The sequence below is a fragment of the Pristis pectinata genome, chromosome 4, assembly GCF_009764475.1.
Source record: "Pristis pectinata isolate sPriPec2 chromosome 4, sPriPec2.1.pri, whole genome shotgun sequence".
In the NCBI taxonomy this organism is placed as follows: Eukaryota; Metazoa; Chordata; class Chondrichthyes; order Rhinopristiformes; family Pristidae; genus Pristis; species Pristis pectinata.
The window spans coordinates 72,362,395-72,385,941 of NC_067408.1; the positions used below are offsets into that span (position 1 = coordinate 72,362,395).

General features: G+C 39.5%; 1 protein-coding gene across 5 annotated transcripts in view; it reads right to left on the reverse strand.

Annotated features, from left to right (window-relative positions):
- rab9a (RAB9A, member RAS oncogene family) overlaps window positions 1-23,547 on the reverse strand; it is a 53,439-nt gene that overhangs the window by 22,091 nt on the left and 7,801 nt on the right. Inside the window, exons 2-3 of one of the 5 annotated variants that reach the window (XM_052014272.1) lie at window positions 17,044-17,144; window positions 14,580-14,656 (exon numbers count right to left, since the gene is read on the reverse strand). The exons of 1 other annotated variant lie outside the window; for it this stretch is intronic. Coding sequence is in view for 2 of the 4 variants with exons in the window: in XM_052014266.1 (XP_051870226.1) it covers window positions 20,581-21,670; window positions 22,616-22,632 (1,107 nt within the window). In the remaining 2 variants the exon portion in view is untranslated. Of the gene's footprint in view, window positions 1-8,598; window positions 8,733-14,579; window positions 14,657-17,043; window positions 17,145-20,425; window positions 21,671-22,615; window positions 22,644-23,547 lie in introns of those variants that run through there. 3 more of the 5 variants (XM_052014266.1, XM_052014270.1, XM_052014267.1) reach the window with 3 other exon arrangements.

The following is a 23,547-nucleotide window of genomic DNA, read 5'->3' on the forward strand; positions in this document are numbered from 1 at the left end:
GCAACTTTGGATCTAAATAACATGAAACCTCAGCAAATAATAAAGTAAACCCCAATTTCTAACAGACTCATGACCAGATGGAGACTCACAAGGCCTCTGGCTCTGCCAATAATAGCCATGATGCAAGAAACATGCATTTTATAAAGCTGAGTATTAGCAGAAAAGATGCATGTATAAAAGTTGTGCATGTCTTGCAGCTCTCACTTCTCAATATTATTGCATGCGACTCCAAAGGCCATCCCTTGGATGAGAGCACTGAGCATTTCTTGCTTATTTCCAGAATAGCACCTGTATTTCAAAGAATTTTAGGGATGCAGATTGAATCTTTTTGATCCTCTACTTATTTATACTTATGACCTAAAAGGTGAAAAGTGAAGGTAAAAAAAGAACTTTACACAGTGTCTTGGTGAGCCTCATGAACATTCCAAGTGCTTTATGGTAAATTAAGTAATCACAAGTGTATTCTAGGAGGTATAGTAAGATCCTTGAAGTTACTGGCTTCGCAGTGCAATTTTTTAGTTCTTCACAGAGAGCTTTATCAGCAAGTGTGTTGAGGACTATGTACCAAAGAGGACAATCCAGGTGTTCCCAAACCGGAAACCATGGATGAACCGGGAGATCCACTCCCTACCGAAGTCCAGCACTGCAGCATTTAAATCAGGTGACCCTGACCTTTACAAGAAATTGAGATACAACCTCCGTAAAGCTATCAGAGATGACAAGAGACAATACCAGTCCAAAATCCTGTCCTAGACTAGCCATCAGTTGTGCCAGGGCTTGCATGCTATAACAGGCTACAAACCAAAATCAGGCAGCATCACCAACAACAGTGCATCCCTTCCCAATGAGCTTAACACATTCTATGCGCGTTTTAAACAGAAGGGGATTGGTTTGTTACCACCCACCCTGACAGCTTCCATTGCACCTGAACTTGTGGTCACCATTGAGGATATGCAATCAGTCTTCTGGAGAGTGAACCCAAGGAAAGCATCTGGCCCGGATGGTGTTCCTGACCATGTCCTCAGATATTGTGCTGATCAGCTGGTGGGAGTATTTGCAGACATATTTAACCTCTCCCTGCTTCAATCTGAGGTTCCCACCTGTTTTAAGAAGACCACTATCATCCCAGTACCAAAGAAAAGCAAGGTAACATGCCTCAATGACTACCGACCAGTGACTCTGACATCCACCACCTTGAAGTGCTTTGAGAGGCTGGTCATGGCATGCATCAACTCCAGCCTATCAGACAACCTGGACCCATTGCAATTCACCTATTGCCGAAACAGGTCCACTGCGGATGCCATCTCCCTGGAGTTTAGAAAAATGAGAGATTATTTTGTTGAGCTATGTAAGTTTCAAAGGGGGCTTGAAAGTGTAGATGCTAGAGGTTTCGCCTCATGACAAAGGCTTGGAGCCACAGATTCAAAACAAGGAGTTTCCCATTTAAGATGGAGATAAAGAGGAATTTCTTCTCCCAGGTCAAAAATATTTGGAAATCTCTACCCCAGAGTGCTGTGTGAAACATTTAAGGCTGAGACGGATGGATCTTTGGATACAAAGAAGTCAAGGGAAATGGGGAAAAGCCATGATCTTATCAAATGGTAGAGCAGGCTCAAGGGGACACACGGCTTACCTTTGCTTATATTTCTTATATTCTACTGTCTCTGAGCTGCTATGGACTGCTGGAAAGGCCCAACCTTCATCCCAATGGTCATAGAAATTTCAGATATCCCTGCTGAGTGGACATCTCTCTGTAAAACTCTCTTCAATTCTATTTGCTTTTCTTCCCTTAAAAACCTTCCAAAAACCCATGTTTTCATCCTTTAATTTAAAGACTTTGCTCAAGTGGTGCTTAAGCACATATCTTGCAGTACAAAGTGCCATATAATAGAGAGAAGAAATTCTTCCTTTTTGCTAATGTTAAAAGCAACAATCTATGGTATTCACCATCATACATTCAGTTCCATTAAAGTCAATGGAAGAAAAATTTCTCCCTGACAATTTCAGATGGGACCATAGTTAAATGAAAATTCCACCAGCTTTAATAAAGGGACAGAAAATAACGAGGAATGGCTCAGATTCAAAACCCAACCTCAGTTAAACTTGGCTTGCACAATCACACATAAAGCTCCTTTCTCAAACAGTACACGTAAAAATTCTTAAAACAGGACAATGCTGCATTCAGACATGACCTAAATAAACTTCTAAAATAATTTAGTTAGTTGTACTGGGTAGCGGATACAATGCCAGCTGCAGCATACGTCTCTTTCATTGTGAGATTTTTGGAATTAGTTGTTCCAGAAACATAACCTAGAAATTAACATGTTCCCATCAAGGCTTCTTCAAGCTGCAGTAACATTTTCAGAAATGAAAGCTACAAATTTGCCATTATACAGGGAAATCTTTGTTTGTTACCAATGGGCTTGACAAGAATATTAATTTGAAAAGCAAATCTTTCAACCAGAGTCTGCAAGTATGTGCTTGTGATTCACCACCAGATCTCAAATGAGTCACCATAGAGAAATCAGGTGTTCCTGTGCATACAGTGGTAAATTAGATCACCAGTCACTCCTTGCCAGTATTATGGCTGCCATATTAGCTGGTTGAAAAACAACTTGCATTTATATAACTTGTCTTTATCAGAGAAAAAAATACTCACAGATTACAATCAAAACAAATGCATGGATGCCAAGCCAAGGACAGAGATATATTTGAAGGAGTGACCACAACTTGGCTACAGTTGGGTGTTTGGTTATGAAATAAACTAGGGAGCAAAATTGCCAGAGTTTTAAGGAGGTATTAGAGAGTACCACGGACATGGTGCTGGCAATGGAATTTTGTGGTGAGGCCTGAAGACATTAGCTTTGATGTTCTGAATGATCAGTGGAAGGAAACTTCCTTTCATTTAGAACAGAATGTCAGTTAAGTGTTGTGATGATTCAGAGGCAGTGGAGTGACAGAGAGAGGTGGTGGTGGAGTAGCACTGGAGTTGTCAGTGTACACTTTAAAAAGAAGACATTGATAGGGGCAATATGTAGATGACAAATATATAGATGACAAATATAGGGATGAAGATAAATTCTTGGAGGACTCCACACGTAAAGGTTTGGGAAGAAAAGCAATCAGAACAGATTCACAGGCTATGACTGGACATGCAAGAATGAAATCAAGAAAAGGCAAGTGACATAAGTGCAAGTTGATTTTCAGTGCATAGATGGAGGTTTCCATAATACTGCTCCAGAGAGGCTGCTGTTCTAATTTCTCTCTTGTGTGTAGAAACATGTACCTAGAAATTCAATCCAGTCAGAGGGAGACAATGACCCATTACTATATGACCAGGCTTGGATTTTTTTTCTAACCAATAAAAACTGAACAAAACACTGCTCATGGCTTACTTGGAAAGATCTATTTTTTTTCACCCATGCTGGCAATAAATACCAGCTGTGTGAAACTTTAATTTTGCTTTCAGGCTGTTGTAGGTGACTTTGAAAACACACACGTAGAACACTGATTAATCCAACTTACCCATGGGGTACTGGGGTCAATCGTCTAACTGTTTGAACTAAGTCAAAACTGCAAAAGCATAGGCAGAAATGGCCATTGAAAGATCTCAATCCTTTTCAGAGGTTACTTAGAGTTAAGAAATAGAATGACTTATTGGTTCATAAAGAAAAAATAGTCACCATAATTATTACAATACACACTCATGCAAGGCACACAAAAGGAACATGCAATCCGTAACAGATAAAACTAGGTGGTAACAAGCAGCGCAGTGATCTTGGAAGCTTGCTGTATTGATTGGCTTTAGCTTGGTCTTCTTCTCCAGCTGTCAAGGTGTTAACCCAAGGCAAGTCATGGAAGCAAAGGTTCGTAAGGATCTACTTTCTCCTAGATTTTGTTCTTATGTCTGATCTTAAGAGTGGTGAAGACCCCTGAATCAATCGCTTATTTATTTAGTCCCTCAATTCGTCCATTCAATTGCAAGAAGGCAGGCAGCAAGTCCAGACTTCTCTTAGCCTGGAAATCCAAAGGGAAGTTTATTAAACAAAAGGCACCATCCCCATCCCTTTATCTATTCTGCTGTGCTACAAGCCTAATTTTTGGCATGTGTTCCTGCTTCATCGATGACTTCTTTCTTTTTCAATCTTTTTATTAGTTTTCAAATTAATACAGATTAATATATCAATGTTTATACATGTAATACAAAGAGATCAGGACAACAATCATGACATGGATAATCATAAAGAACAATAGAGTATAAAAAAAACTGTAGATCCAATGATCTGTTAGTGAATGAATATAATATAAAAGAAAAAGATTTATTATAAAATATAAAAAAAGAAAAAAAACCAAAACAATAAGAAAAATTATAAACAATATATCAAACCAAACTAAGCGAAAGAAAAATTTTTTTTTAAAAACTGGACTAAAATTTCTCAGTAGAAACAGAGCAATATTATGTCATCAACTCCGTTCCTCTAAATTGAAAGGTTATTATAAGGGGATCTATATCATGTGAAAATATTGAATAAATGGACTCCAAACTTCCTCAAATTAAAGCGAAGGGTCAACAGTACCACTCCTAATTTTTTCCAAGATTAAACATGATATAGTTTGAGAGATGACTTCTATAAAGAATCTCAAACTGTACCTTCAGGGCCATGCTAACATAAATAAGGTAGCTGCTCAGTGCTAACAGACTGTAACCTCACAAACCATGAAATCCTAACAGTCATCTTGTGACTTAGCAAGTTTTATCAACTGTTGACCTATTAACTCTTATTTGGTATAATATACATATAGCAATTACAGAAAGAAAATGAAGATTTAGCCAAATAAATATGGAAAATCTGAACCATAATAAAAGCTGCAGAGTTGTCATTTCCATGATTAAGGTCAAAACCACCTGTCGGGTTTTGGAGCACGTATGCAGAACATTGCGTATAAAATTAAAAATTCCAATCACAACTTCTGGACCACTACAAATGGTACAAATAGAAACTAATTACTACAAAACAGAAGCTTGAGGAATTTTGTTTAGGCAATGGTCCAGTTGAAGACCACATTGAATCAAGTGGACGGATTCTTGGTAAGCTGTTTTACAAAGAACCCTGCCCCAAAAACTCTGTCACAGGACACCAGCTACACAGCAAGCATTTACCAGAGGTTTCTGGAAATAATTTTCGACAGATTGCAAGCATGGTGGGTAATTAAAAAAAAGCATCACCCTTCATTAAAGCACTGTGATATACAGCAATCCCACTGTGCTTCCTATGAAGATGAGGACAAAAGTGGGAGGAATACTGCTATGGCTGACATGGAAAATGTGTGAGTAGATAGTTCCTCTTGTCCAATGTTGCTTAAAAAAGTTTTCTAATGCATTCAACACATCACACTTAAAGACAGAACGCTTACAAATGTGCAAACTTAACTTCTACAGTGGCCAAAATTAACTTTTTTGCTAAACACTAACAAAAGAGGAGAAAATTACCTCTAAACTGAACTAAGTCTGAAAATGGGAATTCCAATATATGAAACACAATTAGCACTATAGACTGGAAATGATTGCCTTTATAATTAACCTATAAACCAGGAATTTATTTTATTACAGGGAAGGGATTATCACCTCCCTTCAACACTCCTATATTGTATGTTTAAATTCATAGTGTCATACAGCACAGAAATGGGCCTTTCAGCCCACCACATTTAGCCAGAGAGTGGTGAATCTGTGGAATTTGTTGCCACGGGTGGCTGTGGAGGCAAAGTCATTGAGTGTATTTAAGGCAGAGATTGATAGGTATCTGAGTAGCCAGGGCATCAAAGGTTATGGTGAGAAGGCGGGGGAGTGGGGCTAAATGGGAGAATGCATCAGCTCATGATAGAATGGCGGAGCAGACGCGATGGACTGAATGGCCGACTTCTTCTCCTTTGTCTTATGGTCTAAAACTTGTGGTCATATCTTTGCCGACCACTAAGTACCTGTCCATGCTAATCTCATTTACAAGCACTTGGTCTTAGCCTACTATGCCTTGGCAATTCAAGCGCTCAGTGTTCAAGTGTTGTGAGACTAACTGCCTCCACCACCTTCTCAGGCAGTGCGTTCCAAATTTCAACTATTCCTCCTCAGATCCCTTACAAACCCTTTATTCCTCACCTTAAATCTATGTATTCTGGTCCTAGACACCTCTGCCATGGGAAAAGTTTCTTATCATCTATCCTACCTATGCTCCTCATAATTTTGTATACCTCCATCAGGTCCCTCCTCAGCTCTGAGGAAAACAAACCCAGCCTACCTAGACTCTCCACAAAACTGAAAAACTCACAGGCAACATCATATTAAATTTCCACTACAATCGCATCCTTCCTAAAGTGTGGCGACCAGAACTACACACAATATTCCACCTGTGGCCTAACCAATATTTTATAAAGTTGTACCAAGACCTCCATACTCTTATATTCTATGCCCCAGCTAATGAAGTTAAATATCCCATATCCCTTCTTTGCCACCCTATCCACCTGTGCTGATACCTTCCTGGATCTTTAGATTTGCACATCAAGGTCCCTTAGTTCCTCAATACTCCCATTGATCCTACAGTTCATGGTAAATGTCTTGCCCTTATGAGACTCTCCAAAATGTATCACCTCAGACTTATCAGGATTAACTTCCATTTGCCATTGTGATACCCAACTTACCAGCTGATCAATATCATTCTGCAACCAAAAACTACTTTCCTCTCTATCAACAACAACATCAATTTCCTCATCATCTGCAAACAGTAATCAAAGTTCTTATGTTCATATCTAACAAACAACTAGGGTCCCAACACCAATCCTGATGGTACACCGTTAGTCATAGGTTTCCAATTAAAAAGGCAACCCTCCACATCACCCTCCGTCTCATATTATTAATTTTTTGACCTCATTGCCGACTGGTCTGGGACGCCATGGGCTCTACGTTTTGGACGAGCCTTCCAATGTGCAGCCTTGACAAAGGCCTTCCTGAAATGCGGGTAAACCACATCAACAGCAATGCCCTTACCAATGTACTTAGTTAACTCTTCAAAATTAAATTAGTTGGACAGGATCTCCCACCAATAAATCCATGCTATCCCTGATCAATCCCTGCCTTTCCCGGTGTATATTAATCCTGTCCCTCAGACCTTTTTCTAATAATTTCCCTACAATCGAATTAGACTAACTGGTCTGTAATCACCTGGCTTATCCCTGCTGCCCTTCTTGAATATTAAAAACTTTGCAGACCCTTCAACAATTCTCTTTAAATATTTAATTCATTAAATGGGACCAGTCACTAGTACTAAATGCATGGCTGAGTATTGGCCAGCAGTTGCCCTTGCCTACACATGTTCTGTTCCTTTTATGGCAACATACAAAGGTGACTAAAAATAGTGACCAAAACCAAATCTCTTCCCTCAAAACTTATTCAATTTGAGTATACTGAAGGTGTAAATTAATAGATTAACAAATATCAGGCAGCATGAAATTAGCGATGAAAAGTCCTGTTTGCCTGGTTTATTTGATAATGTTGCCAATAAAACAGCTAATCGAAGTCTCAGTGATATAGTTCCATAAAACCTATAAGAAACTTACATGTGGCCAAACTGGAGTCCATGAAATGAGATTAAATTACAAAAAAGTAGAAAACAGAAAGAATTCAGAAATGTTGTGGTGCTAACAGGAAAGTTCAATACTGGATGATGCAGTTTAGGAGTTAGGGCATGGCTGTGCTACAAATGCAGAATGTATACAGAACCCTTGTAATGTTGGAGAATACGTTTTTGTTTTGCAGAAGAATTTAAATTTGTTATGCGATAGGTTGAGCAAACAGTGGATGAGATATATATATTGAATATATATACTACATTCAAACACAATTTTGCAAAATGCAAGAAAGTGAGCAACAAAGATGTACAATGGAATCATGGAGTCATTCGGACCACCACGTCTGAGCCAACCATCAAGTGCCCATTTATACAAATCCTGTTAACCAGTATTTGGTTCATGACCTTCGGTGCATGGATAGCTGCTTCTTAAATGTTGTGAAAGTTTCTGCCTCCACCACCCCTTCATAGAGTGTGTTCCATGGGCAAAATAATTCTCCCTCAGATCCCTTCACCTATATCCTGTAATCCTAGACACCTTTGCTATGGGGAAAAGCTTATTACTAATGAACCAATCTACACCCCTTATAATTTTGTGTATCTCTATGAGGTCCCCATTCAGCCTCCTCAGCTCCAAGAAAAACAAACCCAACCTGTTCAGTGTTTCCTCATCACTGAAATGCTCCATCTCAGGCAACAGCTTGGTAAATCTCCTCTTTCCTATTTCATGGTGGCCACGACCACACACAGTACTCCAGCTGAGGCCTAACCAATGTTTTATAATGTTGTAGCATAACCTCCCTATGGTGCTTGCTTTGCAGTGCAATCGTTTTGATCATTTTTTACTGGAGCAGCTAGTTTTGGCTGATTTTCTTTTCTCAGGCCTCACAGTCATTCCCTTTCAGCACTGCTGTCGCTCTTCATACACTGCTCAAAACCTGACAGCCAATGGAATTTTCTTTTTGCAAATAGCACCTACCTGCTCATTTCTACCGCAGTGTCCAAGGAGGTCTAGATTTTCCTTCCTTTGAGGGACTGTGGCTGGGTTCAAGTCGCTTGTAATGTTGGAGACGGTGCTACTTCTGTGGCTGCTACTCTCTGCTACAGTAACACAGCTGGGTTGGGTGCTGCAGCAGAGCCTCATGTGACTTCAGTCACTGATGGAGCTCAGTTTAATCATTCACATCTTCATCTTCTGTATAATCTACGGTAATTGCATAAGAGTACCCTGTCTAACTATTAATCATTGATATTTCACTTATATCACGTTACCAGCATGAAACTGCTTGCTTTCTGAAAGTAAGTTATTTTTAAATTGGCAACTGAATTAACCCTCTGTATGCCGCAACACACACACACACACAAATATATTTGTAAGTTCTTAGACAAAAGCAATCAAATGAGAACCTTGATTTTGAACTGCATTGCATAATTAACTCCATTCATAGACCCATTTTGTTTTCTCCAAAAATATCGACTGTTGCCTAACTGACTATAGGAGTTGGAACATTATGTTGCAATTGTACAGGATGTCGGTGCAGCTTTAGTTACCCTGTTATACGAAAGATGTCATTAAGCTGGAAAGAGCGCAACGAGAATGTTCCAGTTTTTACAAGAAAATTTATGAGAAAATTCCAGCATCTGCAGAATCGCTTGTGTCTCCGTGTTTCTGAGAATGTTGCCAGGACTTGAGGGCCTCAGTTATAGGCAGAGGTTGGGCAGGCTAGGACTTTATTCCTTGGCGTGTATGAGACTGAGGGATGTCCTTATAGAAGTGTACAAAATCATGAGGGGCATAGATACGGTAAATACACAGTCTTTTTCCCAGGGAAAGGGAATCAAAAACTAGAGAGCACAGGTTTAAGGTGAGAGGCGGAAAATTTAAAAGGGACCTGAAGGGCAACTCCTTCACAAGGAGGGTGGTGCATATATGGAACTAGCTGCCAGAGGAAGTGGTTCAGGCAGGTACAATAACAACATTTAAAAGACACCTGAACAGTTACATGGATAGAAGTTTAGAGGAATATAGGCCAAACACAGGCAAATGGGACTAGCTTAGATGGCATTTTGGTTGGCATGGACGAGTTGAGCCAAAGGGCCTATTTCCATGCTGTTTTACTCTATGTCTCTATAACTAGTTATTGGTTTCATAACCAATAGTCACTCATGAGTGTTATTCCCAAGTTGGCTGTATTCCTGTGGTTATTGAATCAGAACACAGCTAATTCTATCTCTGTATACGTATCTTTAGTAGGAACTGGTTTGAGTTAGCAGGATTGCTGGTCATGAAATAGGGCCACATAGCAGAGGTTCTCCAGGCTTATGGTGCCGTTTTACTTCCAATTTTGTGTGTAGATCACAAGTGAATATTTTTTAAACTATTCATGCTACTCAGGATAGTACATGCCTCAGGTGCAGAAGAGTAGGCATTTGGGACATCAATCCTTGTCAGTGCCTTATTCAGGCGTGAGGACACAGCCATTGCCATGTGTTAACCAAGAACAAGATACTTGCAAGTAGTTGTAGTAAGAACACCCACAGTGGAAGCAGAAGGTGTTGGAGCAGGAAGGGGGGGAGGGAGAGGAAGATGAGAGGAGGAAGAAGAGAGGAGATGGACTGGGAGCCCCACTCTGACTGCACTGTCAGGGACAGATTGATGGTGCTAAAGTCCCTTCTCTTGAAGAAAGAGGCAATCCTATTCTGCATGTTGCAGGAGCTGCATAATATTCAGAAATGGGATGACCATCTTGTTACAGAACATTCATGTCTGAGTGCTGCTTTGCTCAGACAGGTGTAACAGTCTGCACTTTGACATACTGGACATGCTCAGTGCTGGGCCACAAGGTAATTTGTAGAAGGATTCATTAGTGAAATCAAGTGAAAAACTTCCTAATTTTCTGTTCCAACATCCTGTTTGAATAGTTGCAGCTACCAATTAGTGAAACTCTAACTTCATTAGTAAGAAATTCTCATCTGCCCATACGTTGCAATGATTAGCTGATTTATGAAGTGCTAATTTTAGCACTGATCTATGGTGGTTGCTACAATACTGTGATCCCAAAGGTTTACCTTCTACAAATAAACACAAGCAAACACACACATATACACATACTGGGAGTACTCTGAACAATGAGTATTCATTTTTTTTCTGGTAAGATGCTTCAACTTGATCATTGATGATGACGGTTTCCCTTTTTAATATTCTATTTATGTGCACTAGTTGATGATAGAAGATTAATATGTAACCAAAACTGTAATATTTTAAAAAATGGAATTGGGCAATGCAAACATAATTCAATCAAGCAGTCAACATGAAATCTTATTTGACAAATTCACTGGGGTTCTTTGAAGATGTAACCAGCAGAGTGGATGGAGTGGAACCGTAGAACCATGAGCACATGAATCACCAAGGCACAGTAAGCTGCAGAACAAGTGCTAATAAATGGGAGTAATATAGATTGGTACTTGAATGATTGGCATGGACATGGTGGGCTGAAGGGCCTGTTTTTGTGCTGTATGACTCTATGTAGTGCATTTGGATTTCCAGAAGACTTTTAACAGGGTGTTATTAAAAGGTTACTCCTCATTATAAGTGCTCTTGGGGCGATGGGTAATATATTAGCAAGGACAGAGGGTTTGCTAACTAATAGAGTGTTGGAATAAATGGATCATTTTCAAGTTTGCAAGCTATAACTAGTTGCCATGACACAGCGATCAGTGCTGGAGCATCAACTATTTACAATTTTATTAATGGTTTGGAGTCAAAATTCATACAGCACTGAAACAGGCCCTTCAGCTCACTATGCCCTCTTATCTGCACTAATCCCATTTATCTGAATTAATTGAGGGAGCCACATGTGTTGTAGCCAAATTTTCCAACAATACAAGAACAGGTAGAAAAGCAAATTGTGAAGGCACAGAGTCTGCAAAGAGAAATATCTAAGTGTGTGCAAAAATTGGCAGAAAGAGTACAATGTGGGGAAATGTGAGATGATCCCCTTTGGTAGGAAGAATAAAAAAGATAGAATGTTATTAAAATAGGGAAAGAATTCAGAATGCTGCTCAATGAGTGTCCACTTGCATGAAAAACAGAGAATTAACATGTAGCTACAGCAGTCCATCTAAGATAAAGGAAAACAACCAAGGTCTCTTCATCAGATCCCTATTCAACTGTGAATGTGTCAGAGTTAATGGAGAAAAGCCACAGCTCAGCTGCAATTCCCTTCCTCCCCCATGGTGGCTATGCTGACTTGTAAAGTCATAATTTAACATCATTTTCCAGCAAGAAATGAGAACAGGGAGATAGTCAATAAAATTCAACTTTGACACTATCTTGCTCTGTTTTTTGTGTAAGAAACTTGTGTAAGAAGGCAAATGGTTTCTCCTCTGTTACTGACAAGCACTGTTTTTGTTCTGGAAGAGGTGCGGATGGCAGCTCCTCAGCTGAGAGTGTAGTAGTTGATTTTTAACTTGTAAGAGCCAGCACCTGTTGTGATTTGTGTTTCTGGTCAAATCTAACAGTACTTTGAAGAAAGCATAAGACTCTGCTACTCTTCCTAACTTGCACTGGGCTTACTCGTTCATACCTGTATTTGCAGACCAAATCCACATCAGGAAAAGCAACAAAGTTCCCATCATTCTCAAGTCCCCCTATAGACTCAAGATTACCTACCTCTGTGATCTCCTTCAGCCCTCTGACTGTCCAAGATATCTGTGCATGGAATGTGTAGGAAAGTACTGAGAATAAAGGAGAAGGAGAAACAGAAGTGGGCTTGGTGAAGGTAACTAGATGGACAACTTTAGTCCTCCTTCAGTGGCATGCCCAAGAATTCAAATAGCACAGAATCTACTTGCAAACATTCGATGTCAGCTCAACATCAACCTTTCATTTAAGTCTGGACAGTTTAGGGACGTTACTGGAACTAGACAATTGTGCAAATCTGCAAGACAATCTTGTTAGTCTGCAGAATATCTTGGAGAGTGTAGCCACCCCACTGAGCTCTGCAATTGAGCATTGTCCAGTGTTCAATGATCAGGGTTAGCTTATCTGCATATTCCTTGATTGACTAATGGAAACCTTGAGCTTGATCTTTAGTGGAAGAATCGGGTTTAGGCAGTAAAATCATAAGGTTTCATATACAATGTTGCTGATTGAAGGTTTCATTCCATTGACCACGGACTATTAGAAGGAGTAGCAGACATGCTGTGTGCTTCAATTATGTAGCAAGGCCACATGACCACAATTATGACCACAGTGGCTCTTTCTAGAACAAAGACCAACTAATGGTAGAGCATGCGCTGAGATCTCTTTTGATAAAGGGCTGATTCAGGTTGTTGCATTCAAGTGAGGTTGTATTCATGAATGCTGATGGTCCAACCATGATAAAACTTTATTTGGTTTAGATGTTCAGAGGTTCACATGAAGAGAACTGTTATGAACCTACAGGAAAAAGATCTACTAATGGAAATTTCCATCTGATAAATCAAGCCACCTGGGTATCTTGCTCTATCATCCATTCTTTTTTTCTTATGACTAGCCTCGTCTTCTTCAGCTTCTTGCTGCTTCTCTGCTGGTTAATTCAACATTAGGTGGATTTGTGAGGGTCAAAGCCAGTGGCAATAATTTTATGAGCTCTATCCAAGTTGACCTTACTGTGGTCTTCTCTTGGTCACTGCTCAAGACTCCTAAAGACATGTTCCAGTATGACTCTGGTTGATTTATGGGCTACGTTATACTCTGATTTCCCTCAGATCCTGAAAAAGGCATTCCTGGAGTCTTGGTCCTTAAAATATGGCTAGAATCAATTACTGTTATAGGATGAGTAAACTATAGGAGGTCACATCCTCTTCAAATAAAGGATTCTCTTGGGAAACCTGTTGCTGGAAGTTTAGATGCAAGTAAAAATAAAAGGGCATAATACTGTTTACCATTTTAATTGACTGATACTCCTCACCCCAATATTATCTCCAGCCCCAATATCGGTCTTTAAATGCCCATCCCAGTATTTTAGCCCAACCCACTTTCAACTGGTTCCACCTTATGCTCCATCCAAGTAGACTGATATTTGAAGATGAATATCAATCTCACTCTATGCCAGTCTCACAGCAAGATGTGCAAGTGTGGCACAGACATTTAACAAATTGTCCTGATGCTTTTCATTCTACCACAGACAGCTGTCATTGTGAAATAATTTCATGGGAACCTAAAATTTGATGATCTTTGCATCAAAAATTTTACAAAATATTTTCCACGTATGTGCAGGTTTGTTGATTTTAGAAGTATTGATGGTTTGCAATATGAATTTTTGCTTTGAACTGGTTATTCGAAGGTGCAATGTACCATTCTGGTTAAAATTGCCCTCAATTACCTTTACAAGATATTCATGATAAACTATATACAAAAAACAAGCTGACCATATTTATTTCCCAATCAGATGTCACTGTCCTTTGTCATGGTAACTACTTCCTGACCATCAAGTTAAATTCCGAATAAACAGTGAAGAACTACCTGCAATCATCTCAATGACATAACAGGGCCCAGCTGCAATGTTAAGATCTGTCTATTTTAGGATGCCATTTAAAAACAGGAGACAGAGTAATATATTAAGTGACAGGTTATGAAACAGGAAATGTGAGGGAGTTAAATCTTTGAGGAAATCCTTAGTATATCATCTAAAGCACTTTAATCCTCAGCCCCCATTGCAACTATTGGTTTCATGTATATATTTTGATGGAAATAAATTCATAGAGTGATACCACTTAGAAAATATACTACCTTGTTACTTTTCCTACCAAAGTGGATAACCGCACATTTCTCTATATAATATTCCATCCGTCATGTTCTTTTTTCCTTCTCACTTAACGTACCTACAGGTTTTTGCAGCCTGTTTGATGATCCCTCAGAGCTTACTTTTACACCCTGCTTTATATTAACAGAAAACATAAATACATTAAACTTACTTCCACTCATTTGGATTATCGACTGCAAGTAGTTGAGGCACAAGTGCAAGGCCTTGCTGTACTCTACTCATTCCAACCTGCCAATCCAAAAGTGCATAAGTTATTGCTGGTAAGTTTTATATCTATTTAATAATCATTACAGCTAATATATTGGTCCCTATCTATGAGACGTAACATAGTGTCATAGAGTACTACCACACAGAAACAGGCCCTTCGGCCCATCTAATCCATGCTGCCTCATCTTCTGCCTAGTCCCATCTACCTGCACTTGAACCATATCCCTCCAAACCCCTCCCATCTATGTCCCTATCCAAACTTCTCTTAAATGTTACAATTGCCTGCATCTACCACTTCCACTGGCAGCTCGTTCCACACTTTCCCCACCCTCTGAGTGAATAAGTTTCCCCTCAGATATCCCTTAAATATTTCACCTTTCACCTAAAACCTATGTCCTCTAGTTCTAGTCTCATCCAACCTTAGACGAAAAAGCCTGTGTGTGTTCACCCTATCTATACCCCTCATAATTTTGTATACCTCTATAAGATCTCCCCTCATTCTCATGCGCTCCAGGGAATAAAGTCCTAACCTATTCAACCTTTCCCTATAACTCAGGTCCTCAAGTCCCAGCAACATCCTTGTAAATTTTCTCTGCACTCTTTCAAGCTTATTGATATCTTTCCTGTAGGTAGGTGACCAGAACTGCAGACAATGCTCTAAATTCAGCCTCACCAACATCTTGTACAACTTCAACATAACATCCCAACTTTTGTACTCAATGCCCTGATTTATAAATGCCAAAGTGCCAAAAGCTCTCTTTACCACCCCATCTACCTGTGATGCTACTCTCAAGGAATTATGGATCTGTATTCCCAGGTACCTTTGTTCTACCGCACACCTCAACCCTTACCATTCACTGTGTAAGTCTTAACCTGGTTTGTCCTCCCAAAGTGCATCACCTCACACTTGTCTGCATTAAATTCCATCTGCCATTTTTCAGCCCATTTACTTAGCTGGTCAAGATTATGCTGCAAGCTTTGATAGCCTTCCTCACTATCCACTACGTCCCCAACCTTGGTGTCATCTGCAAATTTGCTGATCCAGTTTACCATGTTATCATCTAAATTATTTAGATGATAAACAACAACAGACCCAGCACCAATCCCTGCAGCACACCAGTAGACACAGGTCTCCAGTCAGAGAGGCAACTATCTATCACCACTCTCTGGCGTTTCCCACTAAGCCAATGTTGAATCCAATTGACTACTTCATCTTGAATGCCAAGTGACTTAACCTTCTGGACCAGCCGCCCATGTGGGACTTTGTCAAAGGCCTTGCTAAAGTCCATGTAGAAAATGTCCACTGCCTTTCCCTCAGTTTCAGTGAGCAGGAGTGGGTACTTGACTGAACACAAAGCACAAAGACTCACCTCTTTTGAAATCTCCTACCTCCCTCCAAGTCCCAGCTCCTGCTCACTGAAACTAATATTGGGGAATCCCACTAACGTTGGGGAATCTTTTGTATGCTGCTTTATTAGATAGTTTTTCAAATTCCTAGTACACTACATCCAGTGATTCTCCCATATGCCCAACTTTACAAAAAGCTCTCAGCAGATTTGACACACACAATTTCCCTTTCACATGCCTGTGTAGAGTCTATCCGATCACATTATCATTTTTTAAATAGATAATAAATTCCCCTATAAAAAATAGCATTCATTGATTCTTGATGATGGGCTAACTGGTCAATAATTCCCTGTTTTTTCCCTCCCTCCTTTCTTTAGTGGGATTAACATTTGTTACCTTCCACTCCATAGGAATCATTACAAAATCCAGCAGATCCTGGAAGACCAAAACCATTGCATCTAAAATCTCTGCAGTCACTTCATATCTTCTATTCCGCTTCTCTCTTAAAGTCAAGTATCGTGAAGCATCTAACTCCCTAACTTTGATCACTTTGCAACCACACTTCCACAACGGCTATTAGTTTAAAAAAAGGAAGCAGATACAGCTATTTTTATTGTGAATGTGTCACGCATTTCTATTTTTCTCTGGTGTGAGTCTAGACATGAGTGTCTTATTAACTTCGTTCTCTCATCCTACCTGATTCACTCTGTTTATTTTTATGCATTTCTCTATAGCATTAACATCTCTCTGCTTTTAAATTTACCCTTTCATATATCCTCCCACACTCCATTGTTGGTTTAAAGCTCCCTCTATTATCTGAGCTTCTCAACTTACCACAAAACTGTTCCCAGCCTGGTTTGGGCAAAATCTATTGTAATGGAATAGCACGCTTTCCCCAGATCTTGAGGCAGTACTCCATGAATCAAAACCCCTAACTTCCACAATTTTTTTTAGCCAATCGTTCACCCTTCTCAGCTTTTTGCCCCCAAGTCAATCTGCAATCTATCTCAACATTTTCTCTTTATCTCTTTCTTTTTTTGCTCATGTTTTTATTCACTTACATTATATGGGTATCACTGGCAGGATATTTTCCTTCAGAGCATAGTTGTGAACTGCCATTGTGAATGGCTGCAGTCCTGATGAAAGTATTCGCATAGTGTAGCTGGGGAGGAAGTTCCAACATTTAGATCTGCAAATTCTAAAACCCACCCAACCGCAGGCTTACCATTCTTTTCAGCAATAACCTCTTTTAATGTACTACAATCTTGTACCTTCTCCTATAAGTCAGAGTTTGACCATTTTCCCATGTTTTAACCCCCAGCTATATCTCAGCAGAACCTTTTTGGAAGGTCTACATACAGTATATACAGTGTTTTATTATGTTGGCAGTTCCAGCCAGTTGAGCCTTCTCCCCTTCTTTTCCAGAAAAATCTGCAGAACCTGTATTAGCAATTAACAACTTCTGATGACAAGAAATGTTTTCAAAGGTTTTTCTTCCTGTTCTGCCAACAGATATTATGTATTCACTTTTGATTGCAGCACAAAAGATAAAATACTGTCAGATTATTCTCTACCCACAGCTAGTATGGCATTTCCCAGGGCATCATGTGCACTGCCACCATGGATGGACAGGATAGTCACACAATGAAGCACAAGAGACTGAGGCAACATTTACTGCAGGAGGCATCATGCACTTCTCATCACTGACAAAGCTTCACATCTAAAGGGGAGAGTTTAACTTTCTTCTGCCCACCTCTTCAGTCACTCACTAATAATTCTCATTGTTTCTCAAGATGGGGTGCCTAGAACTGGGGATAACAATCTCAAAAGAAAGTGCTGGCCATTCAGAACAGAGATGAAAAGACGTTTCTTTACTCAGAGTTAACAAATCTTTGTAATTCTCTATCCAAAAGGGTAGTGGAGGTTCATTTGACGGAATATTAAAGACAGAAATCAATGGATGTTTAGGAATATGAGGTCTGTGCTACAAAAGTTTGCTTAGGTAAAAGACCAGCCATGATCTTATTGATTGCCAGAGCAGTTATTAGTGGATGAATGACCCCTCAGTGCTTTTATTTCTTATACTAATAAAGGGGCAATCCAGAAAATTACCACATATTCTAATAATGTGTCAATGAGGCAACTCTTTTTTAACCTCAGAATGGCATGTCAATTATTATATGACTGCACAAATGAGCAGTCCTGGATAACTTGAAAATGCAGCATAAAGAAGTACCACATCAGTGCACCAGTTACTTTATTGCAATGTATGCCAATCATACACAATAAATCTACTCGTTCTTTGTACTTTGCTTGCCCTGGATGTCAAATCTCCCTCAATTGCAGACTCTCATGACTTTCCTAAGGGCCAACTGAAGGGTAGGATAATGGATTTGGTACTCGTAAGTCTGCATTGAAGGCTCATGTGACTTAAATGAACTATGTTTCATGCCAGTTTGCTGCTCTATGCCATTAGTGGTACCTCCAATATCCAGTGGAGTGCAGTAGTGAGGGGATGCCAGGAGACCTGCCATGTGCTGTTATCCTGGAAGACAGCAGCACCATGCAGCCAAGACTCCTAGGTAGACTGGTCTTTATTATACCCTTCACCCTCTGTCATTCTTTTCTGCAATGGTCTTTGGTAAACTAGATTGGAAGTCAAGAAGGGATGGCAATCATGTCACTGTGCTTAAGGAAACTGAGACGGATGTCCACAGTCATGCTTTACAGGGACATCAGGATAACAGCACAAGTGCTCACTTGTCAGTGATCTCTAGATTCAAAGGTATTCTCAACCATGGTTCAACAATCTTATCAATAGTGAATCAATGATCTAAATGGAAAACTGCAGGTGTTTCCATAGGGAGAATTGCATTTTCATCTCTTTCCTTTCTACACTCTCTCTTTATAGCTTTGAGGGCAAGATGTTTCTCTTCCAAGCAGGCTCCTGGGTCTTGTTTGGGGGAGACCAGAGTATCATATTCCTGGCAGGGTCACTCACGTCGAATATCTCTGAGGTGAGATTATAGATTAAATGCTCTATGATAAATGCTTTATCCTACACTGAACATTAAGAACTGCTCTTGGAAAAATAATAGCCTGAATTTTCCACTAAATGACATGTGCCCAAGCTTGCTGGTTGCCTGCCAGCTAAAACCTGTTCTCGCATTGAGTAGATCCCACAAACCGAACTTCCTTCAGAAGGTTGCCTCCCCTGATCGGCGAGGCCAGTGCACAATGGGCTCTGTGCTGTGATCATAAATAACCAGTGAAATTGTTTGGGAACCGGTTTCACTGGCTCTTCAGGAATTTTAATATTTGCAAATATCTCTGACATTCACAAATATTCAATATCATTAATAAATAAACATGTTATTAAAAAGCTTAAAATAAAATAGTTTAATAAAAAGCCCCACAAAAATACTAGAAACTATTAAATGAACTCAATTAAATTAAAAAAAATTATTGTACCTCACACTTACCCTTCTCCCTTGCAATCTTCTCCATTCAAAAGAATGGGTTTGTATTCCTGTCTGTAAGTTGAATGGTCAGATACCCCAGTATAGGTGCTTTCTTAGGAGATTAAGGAGGTTCGGCTTGTTACTGAACACTCTAACAAACTTCTACAGATGTATTGTTGAAAGTATCCTGACTGGTTGCATCATGGTCCGGTACAGCAATTCAAATGTGCAAGAAAGCAAGAAGCTGCAGAGAATAGTGGACTCTGCCCAAGACATCAAGGGTACATCCCTCCCCACCATCTGTAGTATCTACAGGAGGCACTGCCTCAAGGAGGCAACATTCATCATCAAAGATCACCATCCTGGCCATTCCATCTTTTCACAGCTACCATTGGGCAGGAGCCGGGCAGGACAGAAGCCTGAAGTCCCACACCACCAGGTTCAAGAACAGCTACTTCCCTTAAACTGTTTGGTTCTTGAACCAACTGGCACTACCTAATCACTAGAGTTTAACAACATTATGATTACTTTGCTCTAAAATGGACTTCGTATTTTTTGTTCTAATTGTGTTCTTTCTTGTAAAAATTGTTTAATTAATGTTTTTCTTTGTTTAAATATTAAAACATTAAACATTAAAAATATATGTTTAATTAATGTGAATGCTGCTTATATGATGCTATGTGCCTATGACATTGCTGCAAGTAAGTTTTTCATTGCTCCTGTGCATACGTGTACTTGTGCAGATGACAATAAACTTGACTTTGCCTTTAGAAAGACTGCATTCCACCAATGAACTGTCTGAGATCCCCAACTATTAGTTGTGTAGAGGCTCAAGACTTATGCATTTATAAAGGAGTCCTAAACACCCACATGGTTACCAAGGCAAATGCCAGTGGTTTTGTGCAGAGGATTCAGGCCAACGTAGTTCAGGAGCTGAAAAGGTACCAAATGACACAAGAGAAAAGCACACACAACAATCATCTCTAAGTATTTTCCAAGATCAGGAATTAGTTTGTTAGTTTTATTCGTAATATTCTGTTGCCTTATTCAATACCTAGTGAAGACAAAGATACCATAGCTGTTAACTGTGAGGCAGGAAATAAATTAATTAAATCTCTGTGTGATCCTTTGTCAAATCTAAACAGAAATCCAGCCACTGTTATACCATTTTTCTCCACATTCATTGCAAATGACAAAAGTCATCATCTGTTCATCAGGATTTCCACTTCGCACCCAACCTGGAATAAAAAGTGTGCCTCTAGCAATTGCTGTCACAGTACAGTTAAATTTTTCACAACGTTTGCACCTGATTTTGTTTGTCTTGATACCTTCCGGACATTGAGGCAGCTGATGGTCCTGAAGCCCAGAGGTAGTGTACAATGCTCTTAGATGTTTCAACTCCTCATTTGCCATGTCCATCACTGACATCTCAGCAAACATCTGTGGAGTTATTTCTCCTAACAGTATTTTCTGTCTTAAATGGGGATTTTTAGGGTTCTTTAAATTTGAAATCCTACTTCGAATGCTAGTTTTGTACTTTCTAATGTTTTTAAGGTGAATTGCATATATGGATTGCTCAATTTCTTTGGCAATCCCCTGCCACATTTCAATCACTGTCCCATCAACTGTCTCTGAGCCAGTTAAAGCTTGGAAAAGTAGTTCTACACACTTAGACCGCACAGCTTCAATATCTAATGTATATGGCTTTTTAGGAGCTGAATCCAAGTCAATCCCTTCGAAACCTTCTCCTCTTGAAAGTTCCCTCATATTGTGTGCTTCTTCATCTGTGAGGAGATTGTGGATGACATCAGTTCCTGTTGTTATTTGTGCATCTTCTGTTTGTTGTGTAGGGTTCCTACCAGCAGAATCAGTTTCATTAGTCTCACGTTCAAATTTTACTTTTCCTTGACTGATTTCATTTGACAGCTCCATCTTTTCAATACGAGCTTTGTCTTCCTGACATTTTTCCTGGAAATTAGAGCTCTTGTACAACTTTTTCCATGCAGACAGCAGGCTCCGTGCCTTCCCCTTGATACCAGCATCTGGGCAAGTCTTTAGAACTTGATATACAGCTTTAACAAGGTCAGTCTCCTGGAGAATTTTAGGGGTGACTGGAATACCCTCAAACTCATTCAAGAGGTACTTGATGTCCTGGATGTTGTTTCCTGAAATAAGTTTCTCAATCTGGTGAGCATTATAGATCAGCTCCTTCAGGTTATTCATTTCACTGTCAAATATCAAATAGGGAGACATTATTATTTATACTTGTGTATAAATTCATTATTTAAGAATAGTTACAGCTGAGATAGTTAGATTTTTGGACTGAAATGAAGGAATTTTGGAAATTGGACTAGAAAGTGGAGTTGAAGTCATGATCTTATTGAATGGTGAAAGAGCTCAAGGGATTGTATGACCTACTCCTGCTCCTGCACCTTATATTTTTATTTCTTACACTTGTTGCATACAATAAGAAATATTGGGTTGGAGAACTTATGACATGGATGCACAAAATAAACGCAGCACTCCCAATCTCCTGCCCTCTTTTCCCTCACACGTAGGACACATTGCAAACTGAAAAGACCAAAGGGAACGAAAAGAGAATGATTGGTCCATAACGTGGCACAGGTTGAGATTTCTTCTTCACCCTCATCTTCATGTTGCAGATTGCTGAAAATGGAAGTACGTGTGAGCAAAATGAATGATGTACCAAGGGTATCACCTTAAAGGTAAAGAGTGAATGATGATAAAGGAAATAGGGTGATGTTTCACACAAGATAGAGAAGGTGGAAAGAAAGATTAGGTTAAGAGTTGGGGAAAATAGACAGGAAAGGAAAAATATGAAACCTTGAGTTAAAATTTACTAGCAGTGGAAGTGAAACTCCAGAGTTTCAATTGTTCCCTTTCTGCATATCCAATGTCTGTGCCAAGACTGCAATTCATCTCATGAATGGGGTCTTGCACCATGGAATGGGAGCACTAACTTTGAGTATTGAGTTTGCATCTTGACACTCAAGGGAATGTTTCTGGCAAGCTCCTGTTTTCGAAAGGCTGAGAGTGGAATGGAGAAAATCATTCAACAGTTTGTGGCGACTGGCCATTCACTACATCACTTTTCTTCCTCACACACTGCTTTTCTTATATACACCAATAACAATATGCACTGTGAACTCACTGTAAATTTTCCAGCATTTTTGGGCCAACTTTAAGAGTGATTTAAGGAAAATCAAGGCAGCGCATCAAAAAGAGAAACAGAAAGGAACACACGTTATTAAAACAGAAGTAGGAGCCCTGAGAGGTTTGTGAATAAACTCATGGTGGTCAAAGATTGGCAGGAGGTGGTTCTTGAAGTGCTGAATCAATTCTATTAATAGAATATGAAGAGCTTGGTTAAAAAAAGCCTTACAGTTTTTACTGATTAATATGAGAAGTGGCTTCCTCATTGTGAGTCATTAAATGCAACTGTCAAGTTTGTGGTGTCACCTGGATAATTTGGAAGTACTGCTGGGTGGAGTACAAATGCCACCGCACATTGAGGAATAGAATATATAGGCTGGGGGGAGGGGTGTGGAACTGTCATATGACAATGAAAAACTGTCCAGAAAACAGCAACAATAGAGAGCTGAAACAATGTTTATCCATTCTACTCTTCAGTCCAAAAAATTACTCTTGGGGATTTTAGTTCAATGAATTATTAATGAATGGAAAATTTTTAGCCACTTTGCTGAGTACAAGAACTCACTGCAGTTCTCAACTATCATCATGAACCTGACAGCTATCCTACATGAGAGAAAATGAATGAGTAAAAATCAATGGATGTTTTCTCATATTTTATAATGGTTTCTCAAGTTTCTCCAGGATCTATACTTGGCCTCTCCTTCTTTCTCATCTACGCACAGCCTCATGAGAATAACATGGGTAAGGATGGAGTCAACACCCACATACAGTCTGGCAACATTCAGCATCGTTTCTCCACCACGTCTTACTGCTCCTTTCCTGCTCCTGTGCTCAAAGATTGTTTGATATCCAGTTCCGGATGAATTCCAACTACAAAAAGAGAACCTATTGTCTTCCATCTAAGCTACAACCAATAACTATGTTTATATA